This window comes from Myxocyprinus asiaticus, chromosome 15 (genome assembly GCF_019703515.2).
Source record: "Myxocyprinus asiaticus isolate MX2 ecotype Aquarium Trade chromosome 15, UBuf_Myxa_2, whole genome shotgun sequence".
NCBI lineage: Eukaryota > Metazoa > Chordata > Actinopteri > Cypriniformes > Catostomidae > Myxocyprinus > Myxocyprinus asiaticus.
Genome location: NC_059358.1, coordinates 6017297 through 6042876, shown reverse-complemented (window position 1 = coordinate 6042876; position 25580 = coordinate 6017297). Strand labels below are relative to the sequence as shown.

Sequence of the window (25580 nt, the reverse complement as noted above, 5' to 3'; positions counted from 1 at the left end):
AGTTAGCAAAACAATCATTATTTTTGCAATTTGCTTTTTGTTTAGTGGTGCCAAAATTTCACACTTCACTTTTAAATGCAGTTCTCACTCCTAAATCTCTGCAGTGTTAATAAGGCATTTGATCTGAAACAAGACAAAATCTGAATTCAAAGCATCTTTCAGACCTGCATTTCTTTTAGAATATCTCATCTAGCTAAATGATAAATGATAGTAAGTCATCGCCCAGTATGTCTGCCTGTCATAATCAATAGCCAAGTTGTTGAAATGGTTAAACAATTTAAATATCTTTGATTGATCATAGGTAACAATTTGAATTTCTCTACAAATACAGGCCGTATATATATAAGAAGACAATGCAAAAACTGTACATTCTAAGAAAGATGAATAGCTTTTATGTTAGCAAAGATGTTCTTGAAATGGTCTATAGAAGTCTTGTAGAGAGTATCCTGAGGTACAGCGTTACATGTTGGTATGGAAATCTAGGGGTCAGTAACAAGAATACATTATCTAGAATAGTGAATATAGCAAGTAAGATTTCTGGAAAACCTCAGAAACAGATGCATGAAATATATAAAACCCAGACTTGAAGGAAAGCAACATGAACAGTGAATGATCCGTCACATCCTCTGTTTAATGAATTTGAAATATTGCCATCAGGAAGATGTTGCAGAATGCACAGAGCCACTTAGAATGTTTTTAAGAGATCTTTTATTCCATCTGCAATCCTGTTATTGAACAATTAATTGCATATTGGTGATCTGAGGTTTTTATTTAGGTTTTATAAAGGATTGTAAAGGTTTTTATTTAGGCTTTTTACTATCTGTCCTTTTTCATGTTATGTAATTGTCACTTACTTAGTGAAATTTACTGCCTTAATTTATGTATATTGTATATTGAATCTTGTTTTTTGTGGTGGCATAAGCCAGAGTACTGAGTGTGAATGTTTGTATGTTATTCCACCTTGTGTGAGGCCAAAGACAAATTTCCATGAGAATGCACAATAAAGATTCAATTCAATTCAATCTAGTCCTGCTTCCATTCAATCATGAATGTGGCAGATGTCATGTTTATGCCAGGGTCTGAGGCAGGCTGAGCTGGGATCATGTCTTACGCAGTGTTTCATGTACTGAGCCACTTTATGTTGCTCACAGTGTCAGACTAAGAGAGAAATCACAAACACAGACAGTGATGTTAAAGCTCAGGGCGCCAACCTTTCATGCTTCTTGCATTTACTGACATCTGCTACTGAACTTCTGTGTTTTTCCCTTGCTGTGCTCTTCTGGACAGTTAGAGAGGATGTTATTATTTTTTTCAGGCTTTTTATGCAATTTATATTGACAGTACAGTGAAGGAAGAACACAACACATGTGCACAGCATGTGTGCTGTCGGACCACACATAGAAAAATGAATGGGAGAAATTGCAGTGCAGAAGTCCTGCTTTTCAGTGTAAAGAGCATGTTGCCTCATCTTATTGCTCTAGAACGGCAGGGTTGTGTGCCATTAACAATTGAATTGAGAATTGAATTGATGTCTTTTAAAGCTGTCTTCACATGCTATCTGAGTGTCCTACTCGGAAGTTGCACAAGAACACCTCCCTCAAGTCACAATTATGACTGAGAAACTCTTTTGATATTTCTGATACTTGAGTTTCTGAGTTAGTAGGAGGCATGAACTTTCAACATGGCAGAAGAGAGTACACCTTCTGTAGTGAATAATAGGTTGTATATAAGGCTCATGTGTAATTCAAGCAGTGTAATAGAATTGCAAACTTCAGTATCTATCAGTAGCAAATAAATGTGGTTTTATACTGTAGGCTGTATGTGCAAGTGCCATTTTCAGTGGGAGAGGGGGCAGAATGGAGGCGGCTCCGCTTGTCAAGTATGTTTCACGTGAATATTTTATCTGTTTGTGGCTGCCATGTGTCATTGACCATTCAGAGGTAACTTTAATTAACCGTCATTTAGCTTTTAACTGGTTAGTTCCATTCAGAACAGTCTGAATTTGCTCCCTATTATCTATGTAGTGCTCTATGGGGTGTTCACCATAAAGAAAGTGAGTGAGCGAGTGAGTGATTTCGCTGATTCACATTTATTGAAGCTGTATTCTATTCGTGGCTAAACTAATTTATGTAGGAAAAAAGCAGCATATGGAGATGTAAAGCAATATAAACATAATATATACAGCTATGGAAAAAATTAAGAGACCACTGCAAAATTATCAGTTTCTTTGGATTTACTATTTATAGGTTTGTGTTTGAGTAAAATGAACATTTTTGTTTTATTCTATAAAGTACTGACAACATTTGTCCCAAATTCCAAATAAAAATATTGTCATTTAGACTTTAGAGCATTTATTTGCAGAAAATGACAACTGGTCAAAACAACAAAAAAAGATGCAGTGTTTTGAGACCTCGAATAATGCAATGAAAACAATTTCATTTTCATTTTTAAACAAAACAATACTAATGTTTTAACTTAGGAAGAGTTCAGAAATCAATATTTGGTGGAATAACCCTGATTTTCAATCACAGCTTTCATGCGTCTTGGCATGCTCTCGACCAGTCTTTCACATTGTTGGACGATTTAATGCCACTCCTGGCGCAAAAATTCAAGCAGCTTGGCTTTGTTTGATGGCTTGTGTCTATCCATCTTCCTCTTGATCACATTCCAGAGGTTTTTAATGGGGTTCAGGTCTGGAGATTGGGCTGGCCATGACGGGGTCTTGATCCAGTGGTCCTCCATCCACACCTTGATTTACCTGGCACTCGGCCTGCGGCCAAATCACAGCAGTGCTGATTTAGAGCCATATAGCATGATTGCAAGTGTGATATTGCTTATATACAACAGTTCAATGAACAAGTAAATAAAAGAAAAAAAATCGGAAAAACTGAGTACGGTCATAAAAAACGCATTTGTGCATGGAACTACTTTCTTATGTGACGGATCAGAATCTGTCATTGCTAGTTCAACCCAAATGATGCGTCCAAGCCTTCGTTAGTAATTAAAAAATGTCACTTTAGAACTAGTATGCACGGCATGGGCTGTTTCTAACAAGTTATTGGAGAAACAAGGATGTGTGTGTGTGTGTGTGTGTGTGTGTGTGTGTGTGTGTGAGAGAGAGAGAGAGAGAGAGAGAGAGAGAGATGGAGGTGTGCCATCTCCTGTTGCCACTCCCAAGCAGAGCTGTAGTGTGTTAGTCAGCTTTCTGAAGATTATGTCATTTTTGTCAAATTCATCCTGTTTTCTCAGTGGAAAAATAGCCTTACAAGCGGTGGCATTCATCCCTATTTCGCGGTAGATGATGAGCAAGAGTCATTCAATATAGAAACCGCAATCTCCTCCGCCATTTTGAACACAAAGATAAAGATATCCAAAGTCAGTACTGTTCAATCACTTATTAAGAAGTGGAAAATTCGGGGATCTCTTGATACCAAGCCAAGGTCAGGTAGACCAAGAAAGATTTCCGCCACAACTGCCAGAAGAATTGTTCGGGATACAAAGAAAAACCCACAGGTAACCTCAGGAGAAATACAGGCTGCTCTGGAAAAAGACGGTGTGGTTGTTTCAAGGAGCACAATACGACGATACTTGAACAAAAATGAGCTGCATGGTCAAGTTGCCAGAAAGAAGCCTTTACTGCACCAATGCCACAAAAAAGCCCGGTTACAATATGCCCGACAACACTTTGACACCCCTCACAGCTTCTGGCACACTGTAATTTGGAGTGACGAGACCAAAATAGAGCTTTATGGTCACAACCATAAGCGCTATGTTTGGAGAGGGGTCAATAAGGCCTATAGTGAAAATAATACCATCCCCACTGTGAAGCATGGTGGTGGTTCACTGATGTTTTGGGGGTGTGTGAGCTCTAAAGGCACGGGGAATCTTGTGAAAATTGATGGCAAGATGAATGCAGCATGTTATCAGAAAATACTGGCAGACAATTTGCATTCTTCTGCACGGAAGCTGCGCATGGAATGCTCTTGGACTTTCCAGCATGACAGTGACCCTAAGCACAAGGCCAAGTTGACCCTCCAGTGGTTACAGCAGAAAAAGGTGAAGGTTCTGGAGTGGCCATCACAGTCTCCTGACCTTAATATCATCGAGCCACTCTGGGGAGATCTCAAAGGGTTCATGCAAGACGACCAAAGACTTTGCATGACATGGAGGCATTTTGCCAAGATGAATGGACAGCTATACCACCTGCAAGAATTTGGGGCCTCATAGACAACTATTACAAAAGACTGCACGCTGTCATTGATGCTAAAGGGGGCAGTACACAGTATTAAGAACTAAGGGTATGCAGACTTTTGAACAGGGGTCATTTCATTTTTTTCTTTGTTGCCATGTTTTGTTTTATGATTGTGCCATTCTGTTATAACCTACAGTTGAATATGAATCCCATAAGAAATAAAAGAAATGTGTTTTGCCTGCTCACTCATGTTTTCTTTAAAAATGGTACATATATAGGGGGCCTGGGTAGCTTAGTGGTAAAATACGCTGGCTACCACCCCTGGAGTTCGCTAGCTCGCTAGTTCGAATCCCAGGGTGTACTGAGTGACTCCAGCCAGGTCTCCTAAGCAACCAAATTGGCCCGGTTGCTAGGGAGGGTAGAGTCACATGGGGTAATCTCCTCGTGGTTGCTATAATGTGGTTTGTTCTCGGTGGGGCGCATGGTGAATTGAGCGTGGTTGCCGTGGTGGATGGCATGAAGCCTCCACACGCGCTATGTCTCCGTGCTCAACAAGCCACATGATAAGATGTGCAGGTTGACTGTCTCAGACGTGGAGGCAACTGGGATTCGTCCTCTGCCACCTGGACTGAGGCAAATCACTATGCGACCACAAGGACTTAGAGCGCATTGGGAATTGGGCTTTCCAAATTGGGAGAAAAAGGGATTGAATTCTGAATTTGTCCCAGCCCTGATTTGAGCTAGTGAAGCAACATTTTTTATTTCATAATGTGAGGTTGTATTGCTGATTTGACATAGTTTATTGAAACATAATCTTGACAAACTATTTCAGATCCTTCAGTCTTTCTCATTCAATAATAGTTTTAGTAGATAGTTGTAATAGTTTTTCTAGAAACACTAATGAGCTGCTTCTGTGACACCTTCAAGGAAATGCGATCCCACACTTCACTTTAACACTTCTGACATTCAGAACTAATTGAAAAATAATGACAACTTGGAGAGGGAAAGTGAACAATGTATTTATTCTTCCTCACACTTAAATGTATGAACTGGTTTATTAATAATGCCAATAGAACATTTCCAAGCCCTGTTCCAGATCAATAATTTCTGTTCATAACTATAATAATGAAAGCCGTCTGTTTTAGTTTTTTAGGAATTCTTGAAATATTTCCATCTTAGGTTTCCCACATAGCGGAAATATTATATTACAGTATATAATCATCCTTAATCCATGGCCATTCATGGTGCTTTAAGGTTCCAACATCAAGTAATTTGGTGGTCCACTGTGCAACGGAGCAAAATAGCAGCCAATCAGAGATTATTTGATATGTAATGAGATTTAACTGTGGGCAGGGCTATCTAGTGAAACAGAAATACAAACATAATGACCTTGTCGCTTGTCTCGATCACTGCTTGTTTGGACAAAAACTCAGATTTACATGGAAGAACTAACTTGTATTGCGTTTTCACTTAAACGCGTTGCTATTCCTACATTTGTGCAAAATGATTGTTACGTGAATCATTGTATGTTAAGTGTCAGTTTCCTGGTGAAATTAACACTAGAGGCGCTACAACTACATTGACTTTTATTCATTTTCATGCAAATTACAAGTAAAAGGGCAGATTATCTGATCATAAACACTTTTCACCCTGTTCTTCACACAATGCTTTCTTATAACTTCAAAACACTTTCTACTATAGTGCATGACTTGAAAAGTGATACATTTTAATGTTTGCATTACAAAACCAACTACATTTACAAGCTTGTTCATACGTGATCAAACTGTGCTGTAGCTTAACTGATAGAGCATTGCACTTGTGATGCAAAGGTCTGAGGTACGAGTCCTGAAGAGAATATGAGTCAACTTGTGAGCCTAAAGTGTCCTAGAAGCATTACAGAATAGCATGGTTACTTCAGCAATTGCGTTTTTCGACACACATATGCTTTTTATGACACTATCAGTTAGGTTTAGGTTTAAGGTTTAGGGTAGGGAGGAAGGTTTTGTTGATTTAAAACTCGATAGAGCATTAACCTTAACAGCCTCATCTGTTTTTGAGAAAGTTTACCTCACTTTTAGCATCACACTGTGGACATTTCAACTCGGAACTGCCGCAATGAGAAACAGCGTAAAATCGTTGTGCAAAAATGTCGCCACAGTAACGTGTTTTTCATGAGATCAGGCTGGTAAGAAAAGCCGTAAATAACATCCTTCATTGAAATGGTTGAAAATATCATCCAAATGAGCCATCACCTGTCTGTGAGTGTTGCTAATGCTCTATCAGAAATTCACCCAATCTCCAGGAGAGCCCTGCATACCCAAAAGGGATTTTGTCTCACTTGCAGGATTTAGCGCTTCTATTGATATTACAAATAAATCGGCCTTGCTTTATTATATTGTAGCAGCTTTGCAACCTCATGTCTCATGAAACATGAAGCACATGGCGACTCCCTACCCGGAGCACCAGATCCTGGAGGATTTGATCAAAGATCAGATTACTGCATGCCCACAGCTGGACTCGTGCATCCCTGTTTATCTTTATCCGGGGGAATTCAGCCGAGCCGGAGCGGTCTTTAAAATACAGGAGCAGATTAAAGCTAACCCCTGATCATAAATTGTGAGGAGCTGAAACACTGATAAAAGAAGAGTATTATCTGGTGACTGAATACTGTAACAGGATGTGATGCCTTATCTGGCCTGTCTGGCTTGTACATAATGTAAGCGTGGAGCAGGGAAAATAAGATTGAAAGAGCCATTGTTGAGCTACAGATGTTACTGAGCCATGCTCGACAGGAATTGTGATGATGTAATCCATAGTATGTAGTTGGGCCAGGCGAAATAGCTAAAAAAAATTTGATAAACATCTCAATATTTATGTTTATGTTGTGAAATTAGGGCTTAAAGACCATGTAAAATGGCATGCCGAGCACAGTTTTCTTTCCTGTGTTGATGTTTCCTATTGAAACAGGAAGTTTCGTTTATTTTGTCAACTTTTGTAAGTAAAGGCTTGAAACATATAAGAAACATGCTTCTAGCTATGCAAGCACGTTTTACTGCATAATTGCATTCCAAAATGTTTCCAAATGCAATTCATAACACATCGCAAGTACACATTGCCGTCTCAATGTTGCCACAAGGGGCACTATTGAGGACATTAGTGTGAGCTGTCCGCTTCAACAATGGCTGCATTCCACTTTTTTTCCAATTTTTATGCCCTCCGCTTGCTAACTTTCCACTGCCTCGTGGACTATGAGGTACGTCATTGCTTACGTTGCGCTAGTGCCCACTAGTGGCGGAACCCATGGGTTGAAATGGAACAGTTTAAGTCCTTGATCACTTGGAGCTCGTTGTCGCTCTTGCAGTTGGTCTCATGTAATTTATGGAATTATTTGGCCATTTTTGCACCTGACAAGGCATCTTCAGAGATTGATGCAATCACAGATTCAGGTAAAGTTTAGTGGTGATTTCAGAGGCTTATGTATAAATCTTCTTATGTATATAAATTATATAGTTTTTATTAGAATTAATTGTTAGAAAAGATTAATCAAGTTTTACACTTGCAATGAATACATAGGCTATAACTGTGTCAGTTAGCAGTCAAGGTAGCTAAAAGTATTATGTAGTTAAATCTCTATATATCTCTTCTAAACTGCTTATTTGACCTACCTTCACTTACAGCTGTAAACAGCTTTCTGTGATATCATTCACTAGAGTTGTGTGGGGTGGGGGTTGAGGAAGCGCGACCTGCTGTTATGTCACAATCAAGCTACATTGTGGGATATGGAGCTACCTGAAGCATACATCTGTGTAGGCTTGCTAGGTCAAAATCAAGGTGGTGAGGGTCTATCAGCAGAAACTTCCCTCGCCTACTTAACGAAATGGAACAGACTTCCAAAATAGCAGCTGGAAGTTAGCAACTGGATGTTTAAAGTGAAGTGGAAAGCAGCCAATTAATTTTCTCTTTTAAGCCCACTACTGACCTAGCGGAGTAACAGTTTGAAGAGAATATTGCTGAGCAAGGAAGTTAAACTCAATATACACTGATCAGCCACAACATTAAAACCACCTGCCTAATATTGTGTAGGTCCCCCTCGTGCTGCCAAAACAGTGCCAACCCGCAACTCAGAATAGCATTCCGAGATGCTATTCTTCTCACCACAATTGTCCAGAGCGGTTATCTGAGTTACTGTAGACATCTCAGTACGAACTAGTCTGGTCATTCTCTGTTGACCTCTCTCATCAACAAGGCATTTCTGTCCACAGAACTGCCGCTCACTGGATTTTTTTTTTGTTTTTGGCACCATTCTCAGTAAATCCTAGAGACTGTTGTGCGTGAAAATCCCAGGAGATCAGCGGTTACAGAAACACTCAAACCAGCCCATCTGGCACCAACAATCATGCCACGGTCCAAATCATTGAGATCAAATTTTTTTCCCATTCTTATGGTTGATGTGAACATTAACTGAAGCTCCTGACCCATATCTGCATGATTTGATGCACTGCACTGCTGCCACACGACTGGCTGATTAGATAATCGCATGGATGATTGTTGGTGCTAGACAGGCAGTTTTGAGTATCTCTGTAACTGCTGATCTCATGGGATTTTCACACTCTACAGTCTCTAGAATTTACTCAGAATGGTGCCAAAAACAAAAAACATCCAGTAAGGGGCAGTTTTGTGGACAGAAATGCCTTGTTGATGAGAGAGGTCAATAGGGCTGCAACTAACGATTTTGTTTGATAATCAATTAATCTAACGATTATTATAACGATTATTCAACTATTCTGCGATTATTGCAGCGATTAATCATTAGCTCTTAACCGATTATTCAGCTTGTGCCCTTGCTTAAAAGGTTGTATTAAACGTGCTTACTAACAATAAAAAGAACAAAATCATCTTTTAAAAATACCTCAGTGACATTCACTGAATTAAATGGAAAAATACGTTTTATTAAGTTTTATTCAGTAAAGAAATTCACTGCAAAAAAATCCTATTGTTATCAATTGTTTTTGTCTTGTTTTCCATTTAAAATTGTCTAAAAATCCTAAAAACAAGATACATTTACTTGAGTAGCCACATATAAGATATTTAGACTTTCTTTAAGAGAATGTGTCTTAAATATATGGGTATTTTGTATATAAGTGTATTTTTTCACTTGGTTATACTTCTGCGAGTGCAGTAAAGACAACATATACTTATATTCAAGATCTGTTCTCTAAAAGCAAGTCTAAATATCTTATATGCTGCCTCTTAGTTGAATGCATCTTTTTTAAGGATTTATAGATTTTGTATTTGTAATATTATATTCAACATTCAGATAACAATTTTTTCTTCTGCATTATAGCTCCTAAAATAAATGTACATTGTTTTAAAGGAGTTTTAGATGTTTTATTGAAAAACAACCCAAAACAAAACAAATCAAAAACATATTTTGTTTCATTGTGTAATGGGACAAAGACTACCCTCTCTCACCTATCTGTTCACTTTAATCCATCTTAAACTCACAAAAAAGCAAACTCTCTCTTATTAATAAAGCTGCTTATTGCCAATTCTCTTCATGATAAGAAATGTGCAGTGACATTTATTATGATTCAATAAGTCGTGAGCCATCACGTTATAATCTAGCTGCAGCAAGTGCGCTCTCGAGGGACCAGCTTCCCCACGACTTAGTGTGCTTTCACACTTGGTTCGATTGTTTGGACCAAACCCGAGTTTGTTTCCACCCCCCTCCCCCTGCCCCCGCTGGTCTCTGTTCACATCATATTTTTTGGGTCTGAACCACGGTCCGATTACATCATCAGTGTGAGTACAAGCAGCAGCTGTTTACCACTGTATCTAGGTAACAACTCGAGAAGACGTCACTGTGTTAAGTGAAGTATTAAAGTTTGTCTCTTTGGATTTACCACGAAAACTTGCCATGCACAGAACAACACTTGTGTTTGTCTCCCTCAGATGCATTGAATGTGCAATGATGTGATGAATATTAGTGATTGTCTGCCGCGAGCCCGCGGATGCGTTGCAAGAGATATGAAGAATGTGAGCTGCTCTCTGAAGGCGGTGTATTTGGAGACAAGCAGGATTATACCATAATAATTGCGATCGGGAGCCTGCAAAGACGCAAATTATACGTCATTACAAGCGGTTCACTTTCACGATTTTGTATGACTGTGTTCATATCAGCAGCAAACCGTACTGGAGTTCACATGAACCATACCCCAGACCACATTTTCAAGCAGACTCGGGTGCGGTTTGCGGGTGCGCGGAAAACAGCGTTCACATTATCCAAACGAACCAAACTTTAATGTAATTCGACCCCGGGTGCGCACCAAAAGTTCTAGTGTGAAAGCACCCAGAGTGTACATCAGCCGGGTGCAGTTTCAGTCTCTCCCCCTTAGATCGGGACATTAATGCAACTCATAGAAGAGGCGCTGACTTCACAGAGAAATGCCAATTTTGGAGTTTGCTGTTATTTACATGACCTGCTTCCGTATTATTTGAACTTTATTAAAGCTATAACGCAGTAAATATAACTGCATTAAAGATGTAACACCGGGGTGTTTCCTTTAAAGACGCTCGACACGCAAGTTTTGCCTTAGCGGAGCAGCAGCTCCAGCTCCACTTATTCCACAACGAGAGTGCTTCTGTATTTACTTATTTTGTATTTGTGCATTATAATTCCCTCATACTTTGCAATCTACATCACTTTAAGCTGTTTGGAAGGTTTGGAGTGTGTCTAGACTCTGAGCTGTGTAATTCTTCCTCTCCTCAGTCAGGCGTGAACTGCAGTGCTGCTCTAGCGCATCATCATTAGAGTTTAATGTGATCTCATGTTACGTTAAATGAGATCAAACGACTATTTGACAACGAAAATTTTTGTCGACAATTTTTTATTGTCGACGTTGTCAATAATGTCGACTAATCGTTTCAGCCCTAGAGGTCAACAGAGAATGGCCAGACTGGTTTGAACTGATAAAGTCTACGGTAACTCAGATAACCACTCTGTACAATTGTGGTGAATGCTGTTGTGGTGAATGCAGAATGCTATTCTGAGATGCGGGTTGGTGCTGTTTGGGCGGTACGAGGGGGACCCGTACAGTATTAGGCAGGTGGTTTTAATGTTGTGGCTGATTGGTGTATTTATAGCAACTTACTTGAATAAAAACACATCCAGTTTAATGGCACAAACTTTTGAAGGTCTCTATTGCCCCCTTGAGTAGAAACACAAGAACATTTGTTAAGCATGTTCAGCTGGGCCGCGCTTTTGCAGTGTGATGGCCAAGCACTCACGTTTGTGTGTGTGTACTTGTGTAAAGTATGTTTCTGGCCTAAGCTAGCATATATATTGCTTCAAAGCTAAGGCCACCAAACTCCAATTATGATTTCATGGGGTCTTTAAAAGGGTTCTTTGTTTCAGTCAGAGCTGACTGAGGAGCATGTTTTTCACTAAAGGAACGATGGTATTGAAAATGACATAATTCTATACTTTTTTTCAAGACTTTTTTTGCCCAGACACAGGAAAAATGTAAAGTGAAAGATTGGATTCATGAATTCAAAACACTTATTGTGGTGAGCTCCTCAGCATGTGGTTTCTTCACATCTCTCGGATGTATGTTGCGTATGTCATGGTGTGCCCTGGTGACATGCAGTAGTTAAGCCAGATAATGAATCCTATTAAGACAATTGAGGATTTGGAGAGAGTGAGTCTCTGAGCTCTTAGTATTCCAAAGAGGTTTTTAATATGTAGAGAAAGCTATATGTTACCATTCCCTTTAAACTCAACAGCAATTGTGGGCTGGCATCTTTGCTCATCAACCTGCTTTATGTGACCAGCAATATTTCATTGTGTCTGTTTGTTCTTTTAGATGTCCTGAAGCTCCTCGTCCACAGTCAGTGCGACCCTGTCTGCTGCCATGTAAGAAAGACTGTATAGTGACATCCTTTAGTGAATGGACAGAGTGCCCCACATCCTGTGAAGCAGGTATCTATCTATCTATCTATCTATCTATCTATCTATCTGTCTGTCTGTCTGTCTGTATTTCTATCTATCTGTCTGTCTGTCTGTCTGTATTTCTATCCATCTGTCTGTCTGTCTGTCTGTATTTCTATCCATCTTTATGTCTGTCTGTATTTCTATCTATCCATCTGTCTGTCTGTCTGTATTTCTATTCATCTGTATGTTCGTCTCTCTGTAAAGATATTGTTCTATGCATGATACACTGCAGTGTAATTTAGTATGATATGAACCCGAGCATTTGGTACGGCAGGTGCAAATGGGCAGAAGAGTAAACAGACTCGTTATCGAGTGGTCATCCAGATGCCAGCTAATGGAGGTCAGGAGTGCCCGGATGTCCTTTATGAAGAGAAAGACTGTAAGACGCCATCTGTCTGCCCGGGTTACAGGTACAGCTATACACACCAGAACTGTTTCAACACTTATGATGTTATTCTGGGCTGTATTTCACATAACGGCATCATTTATTGTTGACTTTCATTGTCGTTTGTTTTGTTTTGTTTTTTTTTTTTTAAATGTTAATCAAATGTTACTTGTCATTTACTCACCCTCAAATCAACCCAAACCCATATGCTGTAATGTTTTATTATTTTTTATTGTGGAACAAAAAAAACAGAGAATTGCTGAAGAAGTTGCATGCAGGCAGCTCTTTTCCAACGACAAAAAACACCTCAAAAGCAACATAAAAGTAGTCAATATGTGCTCTATTCCAAGGCTTCTGAAGCTGAAATGTTTCTGTGAATAACAGAAGTGAAAACAAACTGAAGTTGTTATTCGCTGAACATTTTCCCCTCACTGCATAGCGAAGTACATAATCAAATCATTTTAATTTAGTAGGTGAACTAAGCCTATTACACATAATTATTGGACCTCAAATGCAAAGTGGTCAATTTTAGTTTAAAAGAATAAAGTTAAGTTTAAACGTGTCAAAGGTAGTCAGTTTCCAAGGTAGTCAGCCAAGTCAACTAATTAGGATATACAGTGTACTTACTAATTAAGCACTGCTGACTGTCAAAAATAATTAAATGTCCTCATCATTGCAGGTGGAAAACACACAAGTGGCGAAAATGTCTGCTAGTGTCCTGGAGTATCCGCAAAGATAGTAAAGGAGCTCAGGAAAACTGTGGTGCTGGAGTCCAGACTAGAGGTACATCAGCTTAAATCCCATGACCCAAGAGAAGTCAATTACCTTGATCTTTGATACCTCTCCCTCTTGTGCACACACAGAGGCCACATACAGGCTGGAACTGATTTTATTATACATCATTTTATTTGTGACCCATTTCCTCATCCTTGTTTATTTGCTATGTGAATTTTTTAAATACCTACGATTATTGCTTTGTCTGAAAAAAAGGGCTAATTTCCATTCTCCTCTATTCCCCTGTATCTGTGATATACAAACAGTTTATGAGATATGCATGTTATTATTCTTCAGTTTAAATATTTTCAGTTTTACAGTTTCAGGCAACAAAGTAATTTCAGAATTGTTACATCTGCATCTGTATTGTATCTTCATGCAACTTTATTCCCTTTTGAATCCCTTTACTTTGTTTTTTATACTTTGTGTTTTTCCAAATCTTGTATAAATTACTATTGCTCATAAGCCAAGAGAAGTCTGCATTATGTATTATACTGAAATCGTCAGTGGTCTGACAAAGACTTCAATCACACCAGATTTCACATTTGCCCTTCAGTGCCTGTCAGGCACAAAGCAATCCTTCAAACTCCTAATCTGATTATTCTTGACAGTATGGAAAGGCGTCATTGTGTTTGGCGTCATGCATTGTTGACGCTCTATTAAACTTTGTATTTCCACAAAGTTTTATCTATTGGTTCCTGTTTACTGAAGTCACTTCCAACATCTTAATTCACATCCTCACAGGAGTGTGAACTGCTAAACAGACCTGTCTTTACAGATGCAGCAGCTCTCGGAACTCTGTCTTTAATATAAAACATTTATAAATTATAAATAATTACAATCAATAGAACAGAATAGAATAGAATAGAATAAAACAAGACAAAAAATTCACCAATGGGGTAAGAAAAATCGAATCAATTTAACATAGACTGAATGAACACAAGAATGATTTATGGTTAAATTATTTTAAATAAATGCACCAATATATTTAAAATTTGATTTGAATGAAAATGATTCATGGAAATTAATAATATTGTGCAATATACAGTTCTGTTATATAATAATATAATATAATATAATACTGTATAATATAATATGGGTATTTAAAAAAATGCACTGCTATTTAAATTGTCTAATATCACGACTTGAAGCATGTAAAATTCTAGACTAAAGCTTTTCCAAGATTATAATATAACATTTGAGTTAAAAAGTAATTGTCATATGGTTAAAATATATATGTCAGTGCATCTATTTCAGTGTGTTTAATGCATTTTTATATTGTAAGTTGAAGAATTAAAATAGTCAAGGTTCCAATAATCATAGAAAATCTGTAAAAAAATAAAATAAAAAATAATAAAAATAGTAATAATAATAATAATAATAAAAATCTAAGATGTCATTGAAATTTCTATAGTGAATAATTACTTTTACAGGAAAAAAATTTCTAGAAATTTTAATCACTCTAAAATATTTTATTGGCCAGATACTGCTAGATAGTCATCAGCTACATGCATAGTGTTTCGTATTTGTTCACTAATAAGTTTAAATACATTAAATCCAGATCAAAGTGAACAGCATGACACTCTCCTGCCTTTCTATCCTATAATTAACCAACTCGTGGAAGCCTGAACGCGTTTTCCTCTGTGCCTGGCATTGTGCCCATCCTCTCTGTAATCTATAGGACATTTAATTCTCACTGTTGTGTTTGTGTATGTGTGTGTGATCTGCAGCTATCTCATGTAGGCAGCTGGATGGTACAGTGGTGGATGTTGTGCAGTGTCTGAAGTTTACCAGCAGCATGCCCGCTGTAAGCCAGCCCTGCCAGTTACCATGCCGAGACGACTGCCAGCTCACCAAATGGTCTAAGTTCTCTTCATGCACCTCAGACTGTGTTGGGGTTCGTACACGGAGGAGAGCTCTCGTAGGTAAGGACTGATGACAGATGTGTTCTTTACGCTGTGGTTTGTGTGGGGTGGTGGTTGGGTGGTGTGGGAAAAAAGATACAGTTGCACCAACCTGACTTTCATGAAAAATGCCTTCATAATATAGTCAATTTTACACAAGAGCTATTACAAAAATATTATGAAAGTGAAAATTTGCTTTGGGGGGTAGAATTCACAATATAAATATTATATATATATAATTATTATTATTTTTATTTATTTTTTAAGAGGGTTTTGAATATGCTTGAAATCAACCTACAAAATATTTCCTACAGAAAACCAGTCTCCCTGTATCTTGAATTAAGTTCATTTTTCTTAACACACTGACATTTTTTAAGCATAAGACTCTCTAAATCTATGCTTTGTCCCAAGACTCTCTAAATCTATGCTTTATCCCATTTTCCAATTATTCAAGATATACTGAATCAATGAATACAAGAAATAAATGTAATTATTTTCATTTGTATGCACCAATATATCAATGTACTATATACCAGGGTGTGCGATTTGTTGAAAAACCAGAGGGAGGGGTATGTCAATGTGAATGTCATCATTGAAATTTTAATGAAAAAATTCAGACGATGGTGTAATAAATTTCAAAAGGGGTCATGAAATGCTCTTTTTTTATAGTTTCAATATCTTCCCTGAGGTCCACTGACAATGTTATTGAAGTGTTTTTTCACCAAAACAGTCGTAATTTAGTAAAATACAATAATTTTCCACCCTGTTTCTGGCCCTCTGTCTAAACGCTTGGTTTTAGCCTCAGCTCCTCCTTTAAACGTCAACTTAAACACACTCTGTTCTGATTGGCTAACATCGTGCAGCCCCTCAAATACAGCCATATTTGAAATTCATTTGGAAGAGAATGAACAACCCCACAATATTATACAACTACATTTCAGGGTTTACACATAACACAGATCCAACAAATTTCATCTGAATATATTAAACTGTTCATCTCAAGCACAACTGTTAACACTCACACCCTCTCTACACCGGACGTGAGAGGCATAACGTCAAAGCAAAAGAACCCATTATAATCAATGATGCTGTTTACCATGGAAGCGTCCGTTGGAGTAACCAGTAAACAGATGTCCTTTTCCATTTTGCGCTGCATGCGCTGGCACAACTACTGCCAACAACAACAAAAATAAACGGTTTAGAAAGTTCGAGTTAACACGCCCGGTGTAGACAAACCATACACCATACACTATCAAACAGTCATGACATTTGAAATATTCATGAATGGAACTGTTTACTTACGTTTTTGATCGGGTCCAATAGTGTATTTAACTGCCCCATCCTTCAATGACAATTCCTTTGCAAAGCTTGAATCGTTTTATGACTGGTTCACATGCAAACCACGCAGATATCAGTCGACAAAACATGCAATCCACGCTGAAATACACCGAAGACACATCTACATGACGCACATTCATAGTCCAAAGCACAATGAAGACGCACACATCCAGTTTCTAGTATCATCCTGTACTGAGGTGCAGATCATCAGAAACGCATCAAAATGGTTAATGACGTCCATTTAGTGTGTGTTTAAATACACCAACAATTAAACATAGTGCAGATGGGCGAAAGAACAGTTTGTTGAGCAGTTTGTGCACACAAAAACAAGTGGCGGCAGCTGAATGTAACCGAATGGCTTAAAACTGAGTTGTAATTTGACACCGTGTCTTTTAAAAGCGGTGCCAGAGACATGACAACAGTCAAAGACATCTGTGTAATCCATGTTTATTTACAAAAATAATTCAAAATAGTCCAGATGGGTCCCAGTTGATGTTTAGGAATAGTTAGACCACACTATGCCACACTATTTGCCCTGCTCTCGCTCTCCCTCTCTCTCTCTCTCTCTCTCTCTCTTTGTGTTTACGAACTGAGCCCCAGGGCCAGTGGGTGGAGCCAGGGGTGCGACGATGTAAAGTTGGCGTTGATGTTGTTGCTGTAGAGGCAGTCATGAATTAATGAGTACCCTTTGTGACATCACATTATATTATGGAAGTAGAGAATGAGGTGTTTGGGCAGCTTGGTTACAGTAAATGTTTTTATTGCATTGGGCATTCAGTTTTGAGTTCTGAAATTTTACAGTAGGTTTTTATGGTAGAAAGACCTCTTAAATGTCAAAATGTCAAGGAAAATTGTATTTCCTTATGACATGACCCCTTTAAACTGTAGACTAAAACCACAGAAAATAATTATTTTAACTGAATTAAATTTTCTCAAAATAATTAACTGTATTGACAATTAATTGTCTTATAAACTTAATTCATTGATGCAGGGTTGATACGTTAGCTAACAGATAAAAATTGATCATCAGACATCTGTTTTCTGTATAAAAAGATTGACTGTATAAAAATTTCAGCGTTTTTTACCTTCTATAAAACGCCCGGTAAAATCCCAGGTTAAGGTTAACATTTTGTGAATCTGAACTGTCTGTGAGCCTGTGGCTTTAATTACCACTGTTTCTCAAGTTCTCTGTGTGTCTGAAGATGTTGGTCATGTAAGAAGATACCAGAAAAAAAAAAAAAAGACACGCTTTACAACTTAAGGTAAAGCTGGCTGTTTTGTATGAACAGATGCATGTTTTTCCTCAAGCATTAAATGCAATTAAGTGTTTATTTACCCATGTATAAGAGAAACAAACCAGCATGTTTTATTTGATTAGGGAAATTAGTACACTAGCATGTAATATTGTTATTTGAACAGAGTGAAGGGGAAAAGTTGTGTTTTTAAGTGTTGTTCGGACACTGCAGCCTCTCGTTTCGGAACATATTTTTGGGAGGGGAATAAAAAAGACATAGTGTGAATGGATTGTCCATATTTTTAATTCAAGAATGTAATATAGGGTTACAGGCTCACTAATGTCACCAGTTAGGTTGTATTTTTATTGGTATTCCAGGTATTTCAAACAATTTCTTCTAATAATCCCAGATAGGCTACAGCATATGTTCATGTTTGATATTTCTTGCTAATTAATCAGCACATCTCTACATTTTCTGATGGTTGTTTATGTGTGATGTCAGTGTGTAAATGCAGTGAGTTTACACACCTATCTTATCCCGTGCAAACTGAAAGTAAACATTACAGACATCTGCAGTAATAATGAATCTACAGCCAGACATCAGTTCATTGGTTCTGACAGTTTGAACTGATTCATTGATTCGATATGAATTGAACTTCCCAATTTACAGAGTTTAAATTACTAATTAAACACTATTAAAACAACTCTGAGAACACAACACTCTAAAACTTGTGAGATGATCTTGAAATTAGTCTATTGACGCTGTCTTTTAAAAACTTAATGGCCAAATGAAAATCACAGTAAAGCTATCATTTTATAAAAATTATTGTGAATATATTGTGAATATTCTGTGTATAACCCAGCCTTAGGGATTACTATTTTATTTGTCCAAAACAACATTGTGTGACCATGGCATATGTCCAGAACACCATGGCAATACCATGGTACTTTTTTTATAAGTGGTCGTGCAGTGAACTGAAGTACTAGCTGCAAGCAGACACGGTGAGTTTGAGGCAGGCGGGGGGTGTAGCATTGACCTCAGTGCTCATGACTCATTCTCTAATGAGCTTAACTAGAGCAGTAATCAACACTTCCTCTGATTACAGGAAAAAGCAAGAAGAAGGACAAGTGTAAAAACAGCCAGATGTACCCGCTGAGCGAGACCCAGTACTGCCCCTGTGACAAATACAACGCCCTGCCTGTGGGCAACTGGTCCGACTGCATTCTGCCTGAGGGCCGTGTGGAGAGCGTTTTGGGCATCAAGGTGCAGGGAGATGTTAAGGAGTGCGGCCAGGGTTACCGGTACCAGGCCATGGTCTGCTACGACCAAGAAAACAGGCTTGTGGAGGCTTCACGTTGTAACAGTCATGGTACGTCTCTTTACAATAACTACATGGACGTTATAACGTGATGAAATGGCCCACTTGAATACATATGACTGGGAGAAATTGTAACACTAAAATGGCGGCTGTAGTCCCACCTTAAAAGAGCAAATGACCAGCAAGTCAGATTGGAAATTGCCTTTTCGAAAAAGCGTTTGCCGGTTTGGCATGCAGTATGTATCAGACAGTTTGGGAATAGTCCATATGCGTGCCATCTGAGGCCAAGACTATCACACTTCCATTAGACATTTCACATGTTTTATCCCTGTCAATGTGCCTCGTACAACTTCCTCTCTCAATCTGTGACGTTGACCTTTCCACCACTCCGTCTGTAAGTCTCATTGGTGCATTGGTCACTTAATCTTGTCATTTGGACGAGCAGACTGGTAAGAGCATCGGGTGCTGCTCAGTTGGCTTTGCCCTCTGCTCAGGTGGCTCCTGCACCCTTCTGATCTGCAGGTCTAAATCTCCAGCCCTCGTTAAAGATCCAGCACCGTCCTCAGGATTGGGCCTAATCTAAACTGACATTAACCACTGACAGATACTCTCACTTTTCTAGATATGACCCGGGCCTCTCCTTCACTGTAAGTCTACAGGGTTTTATAAACCGCCAGGCGAAAATCATAAGAGCTGATCGTTTAGAAAAATAGAAGCGCACCTCTCCTCAACTAGCTACATGATTTGAGTTATCATTCATGTCCGCAGCCATGGCCCGGTCTAAGAGAGGGAAAGGAGGGGCATTGTCCTCATAGATTTGCCTCAAGCCCTTCCGGAAACGTTTGATGCCCCTGTCTCTTGCCCTACAGCAAATTCAGAGGTGGCAGAGAGCACTTCAGAGTCACTGGCCTTTATGAATCATGCTGCCGATTGTGTAATTTCTTAGAGCATGGGTTGTTGCTGTGGTGACCTTATTCCTTCAACACAATCCACATTCTGTCATATTACTGACTCTGGGCAACACCAAAACGATCAAGGGGCACTCCGCCACTGTTTCTAGACAGTGAGTCCATTTACATGCACACCAATACGCTGATATCAAAAATTAGCTTATTTAAAAAAAAAATACAACAAAGCAAGAAAACCATGTTTACATGAGATTTGAAATAATCGAGTTGTTGCTTTCTGCATCAAACTGTGAAGAGCCATGCGCACAATACTTGCGTACATTGGATAAGCCAGTAAGAATGCCGCATAATGTGTTTACATGACCACACACGTTGTCATCTTATTAAGCATAATCGGTGTAAATGAACAGAATGTGCATTTATAGACACAAGTTTCCCATAAACCATTGCTTTTGTACACACTCAGTAAACAGTACACTCGAACGTGAATGGCTCTTTGCATGCAAAAAATGTAATACTTGGGGTTAGGGGTTTGCCCAAATCCCTAACCCTAAGTATGACCAATAGTTATAGTGATGTATGCCTTAGCAAACACCACTAATAAATACTTGATTACAATGATTAAATGTTATTCAGGTTTATCAGCAGTATACATTAAAAACTGTGACATGAGAGCTGCTAAATGAAAATGAAGGAATAAAATAATCCTGGTTAAAGGCTCAAACGCTCTATTATTCAGTTACTTCCTCTTTATTTCCCTGTGGTTCAAAGGCTTGAGAATTCAACTCTACAATTGATTTAAGTCAAGAAAACATTTGCCAGAAAACATCAGAATTATGCCTCATAATCTGATCTACTGTATACTTCCATTATTCGCATCACAGATTCTCCCGAGGGCATTCGCATGAAATCAAAATGAATAATGAAGTTTCCACCACCCTTGATGAGTAGCGTAGGATCTCCATGTGGGGTCTCTGAGCTCATGATGTGCGGATGTGGACGGGGATAACAGTGATATCATCAGTAGTGATTCAGACAGAAGAAGGTTGATGATGAAGTTTTTTTTTTCATTCTCATTACTCTCTCTCTCTGTCAGTCACTGTGTTCTGAAACCTAGTGAGCTGCCTAAGCAGCATTTTAAGGCATTATAAAGGTAGGATCCAAGATGATGGATGAAGCAAGAGAAATGTCAATTATAAATATGCATATGGGACACCAGGGATATTTATTACTCTTTTCACTCCATGGAATATTTCTGGTTTATTTTTGAAAGTGAATTTCTGCATAGCCTCATACCTTGAAGTCTTGGCTACAAAAAAAAAAAAGAGAACATTTTCACTGTTCTTGTCCAGGAGAAAAGTTCAATGACCCCATGTTGACCTCTTGTGACAACATGCCCCAATAACAGGGCATATTTTCAAACTATATGGGGCAAGTTGTCACAGTGGAACTTGCCACTAAAACAGTGGCGGGGTGGGGGGGGGGGGGGTTGACATGTCCCCACTATCACAACCACCAAAACAAAATCTATGCTTTTTTTTTAAAACCTACACCTGCATTAAACAGGTTAAATTAGGCTTTTCAGCAAATGTAAAAATTAAAACAATAACGAGGCACAAAACGATTCATGAAACAACAATGGAAAAGGGACCAAAAATGTCAAAACATTGCTTTAGCTAACAAATATTTTTTATTGATAAACTGTATACATTATGTCTTTTAAAACACGTGGCAACCTGCCCTGATAAAAAAGTGACAAGATGCCCTGACCTGACTTTCATGAAAAAATTGTCTTAAGAACACATTTAAATCTTTTCAGGTAAAATCACCCTTTATAATCTAGTTGACCCCTGCCTAAATGTATTACAGCATGGTTTGATTATGTTCGCTTGTTTACCAAAGAGCTGTAACAACAATATGACGACTGAATAAAAAATAAATATTCTATTTTAGAAAGTTATGAACTAGGTGTTTGAAACACACGTTTGCATAATTGTACTTTTGACTCCAAATCTTATTGTTACTAAGATAAAGCTTTTGTGACAACTTCCCCGTGTGACAACTTGCCCCAGCATCCCCTATAATTCGTTCAGTCAAAAAGTATCAATAAAAAGAACAATTTACCCAATTTTATTGTGTTCTGTGTATGCTTATTAGAGTATTGCTTAGCAATATGCTAACAGCAAACTTTTGAAATCAATTGTGAGTCGAGTCTCTTGTGCACATCACATGAGGAGTGCTATTTTTTCTGTATGTTGCTGCCAATGTAGAGCATTCCATGTTGGTCATTAGTGAGGTTCTATTGCAGTTAGGATGCTGTTTTAGAAGGCAGCTGCCCATGTAGGCAGTAGATAGCAAGGCAGCTCACTAGGCTTTCAAATCCTCTCCCCACCATCTCTCTCTTGCTGAGTTAATCGATGAAGTTCATCTTAATAGAGAGCTCTGTCTGACACGTTGCCTTAGGCTGCTAAGGAAATCAGCAAAGACTCTTTACCTCGCTTCTGCGGAACACATGAAGAAAAGGGCAAAACAAAATCTGCCTGCTTCCTTCAAAATGTGGAAGATGCATGTTTTTTTATCACACAAATGTTTTTATTGAGGGGAGCTAAACCTGAACATGACGGATAGCTACAAGTGTTTAGCACCCTTCATATTTTCTTTCTCAGTGTGTGTTTTGCTGTTTGACGTGCCATGCACTCATGCATGGCCACATGTGACACTTCTGCATTTTATTTAGTGGGTTGTCAGGAATGAAACATTCAAAAGTTTTTTACATGAATGTTTAATGTGCATGTTTAGACAAATGTATATTAAGCTCCAAAGACTGAATTCTATGCTGTTTATCTTGGGATGCCAATGTGCATGGTATGCTCTTAATGGAAAAATGGAAATTCTATCACCATTTACTCGCCCTCATGTTGCCCCAAACCCAAATAACTTTATTATGCGGACCACAAAAGGACGCAATTTACAAATTTAAATCATGACTTGTATTACACTGTGACGAGGAGGAGGGTGTGGCCGGGCCGTGATGGAGCACGGCCGGCACTGAATCAGCTGATCAGCGGGAGAGCGAGATAAAGGGGCGGCCGGAGACGCCAGTTCGAGAGAGAGAGACGCACAGTTTTAAGTTTACCATTAAAGTTTATGTTTACTGTTCAGCCGGTTCCGGCCTCCTTCTTGCCCATCCTTATACTGTTACAGTGGTGCCGAAACCCGGAAGGGATGCGCTGTCGTGGAGTTCTCACCGCTGGCATCCACCAGGGGAGCAGCCGTGGCTGTCTGCCTTGGGATGGAGGGGTCGCTGCCAGCCAATTTATCTCGCTCTCCCGCTAATCAGCTGATTCAGCGCCGGATGTGCTCCATCACAGCCTGGCCACACCCTCTTCCTTTTCACATACACATAGATAACTGATATTGGCATTAATTCATGCTGTATGGCCAGAGGGGATCTGGCTCCCCCATTGAGCCTGGTTCCACCCCCCCCACCATTAACTGCATTTTAAGGGGTTTTTGTGTTCCTTGTCACGGTCACCTTTGACTTGCTCACTGGGGGTCTAAAGACAAATAATATTTTTAAGGCATAATCTACAATCACGTTATTCATTTAAACTACACAGTGAGGACTTTAAGACATTACAGACATCACAGCTTCATTTTCTGTTACAGCATAATTTTCTGTAAAGCTGCTTTGAAACGATGTGTGATGTCAAAAGCGCTATATAAAAACAAATTACTTGACAATAGGATAAATTTGTATTAATATTCCAGTCCGTCATTTTAATACAATGGCAGTTGATAGTGACTTATTTTACAGCTTAAAAAAGGACCCAAAAATATCTTAAACATTGTCCATGCAACTCATGGCAAGTCTTCGGAAAGCATGTGACATGTTTTGATGAGAAACAACCTGATATTTAAGTAATTATTCAGTCAAAATCTTGATGTAAAATTCTCCTTTAGCATTCAACATTAAACAATAAAAGGCATACAGGATTGGAATGACATGAGGGTGAGTAAATGATGACACAATTTTCATTTTGTGGTGAACTACTCTTTTAAAATCCTGCTTCAAAGTCTTAGTTTACTCAAAAATGAAAATTCTGCTATCATTTAGAAATAGAAGAATATACTTTATTAGTCCATTTACAGGGATATTCCTTCTTAGAAATACATTTGTGTTACAAAACACACACAGACAAGTGCCACAAGATAACACACACACACACACACACACACACACACACACACATACAATAATAGATTCTACATGCAATAATACAAGCAATAAAACAATACAACCCCCATCTCAACTCAGTTTCCCCCTCCAAATATACACAATTTAATTCAAACCTAAATGACTTTCTGTTTTCTGCAAAAACACAAAAGGAGATATTGAAGAATGTCCATGCTGCTCTTTTCCATGCAATGAAAGCAGACAAAAAACACCATCAAATGAGTTTGGATAATATTTTCAATTTGGCTGAACTATTCTTTTAAGCTTTCAGGGTGAGAAACGGCGAAACTAACACGTAGTTTTTCTTTGATGTCTCACCCCGTGGTGTGTGTTGGTATTTGGTGTTGCCCAGAGCCAGTAATATGACAGAATGTGGATTGTGTTGAAGGAATAAGGTCACCACAGCAACAACCCATGCTCTAAGAAATTACACAATCGGCAGCATGATTCATAAAGGCCAGTGACTCTGAAGAGCTCTCTGCCACCTCTGAATTTGCTGTAGGGCCAGAGACTGCTGCATGTCGGGTCCAGAGGTCAGTGCATGCGCAGCAGGGGGGTGTTTTCTCCTCCTAGAGGGTTTTTACCCTGTTTTAGCAGCGTAACCGGGCTGACATTTCTTTGGTAAGGCATAACACTGTGGGGCAAAGGGGATGAGAGAGCTGGTTTATTCAGATAGATTGTGACTGGAGTTGGGTCTAATGTATTCAAGCAGCATAAAAGTACAGCTCCTCTCTACTTGAATGAGGAAGTCGTTCTCGAGTTGACTGACAGGCGGTGTTTGTATCTAAAAGGTGATTGGATCTTTTACTTGTAAGGCAGGACTTCATTTTTCTACATCCACCATATTGGGTGTTCCAATTTCTTCCATTCATTTCAATACAAGTGGTCCGTCTCGGGCTAAACAATATATAGCTGTCCTCACTAGCTGCACACAACAACAACAAACGGAACGGCCAGTGTTGTCCAATTTGCCAATTAATTACTCTTTTGAGCCAGTTCTTGTTAATAAATCGGTCAAATTAACTCACAAATGATTCTCGAACTTATTGCTTTAATTTAGTAATAGTAATTAGTCATTTTTTCAGTAATATCTGATTTTAAATACCATGAACTTTTACTGTTTTATGTATACGTAAGGTTTGTGAGACTTAAAACTGTCTAATTAGATTTGTATTCTGACGATATGTATTTTAAAGATGCACATATTTTTACACATTACATATGTTTTTGTATATGTGTAATACTTAATAATATTAAGTTAGGATCAATTATCTGGTGCTTCCTCAGAAGTACTAAAAT

General features: G+C 38.6%; 1 protein-coding gene across 1 annotated transcript in view; it reads left to right on the top strand.

Moving 5' to 3' along the window:
* LOC127453247 (thrombospondin type-1 domain-containing protein 7A-like) overlaps window positions 1-25580 on the top strand; it is a 173482-nt gene that overhangs the window by 110036 nt on the left and 37866 nt on the right. The window contains exons 10-14 of the mRNA XM_051719495.1: window positions 12055-12170; window positions 12457-12592; window positions 13247-13350; window positions 15072-15266; window positions 18924-19187. Coding sequence (XP_051575455.1) covers window positions 12055-12170; window positions 12457-12592; window positions 13247-13350; window positions 15072-15266; window positions 18924-19187 — 815 coding nt within the window. The remainder of the gene's footprint in view (window positions 1-12054; window positions 12171-12456; window positions 12593-13246; window positions 13351-15071; window positions 15267-18923; window positions 19188-25580) is intronic.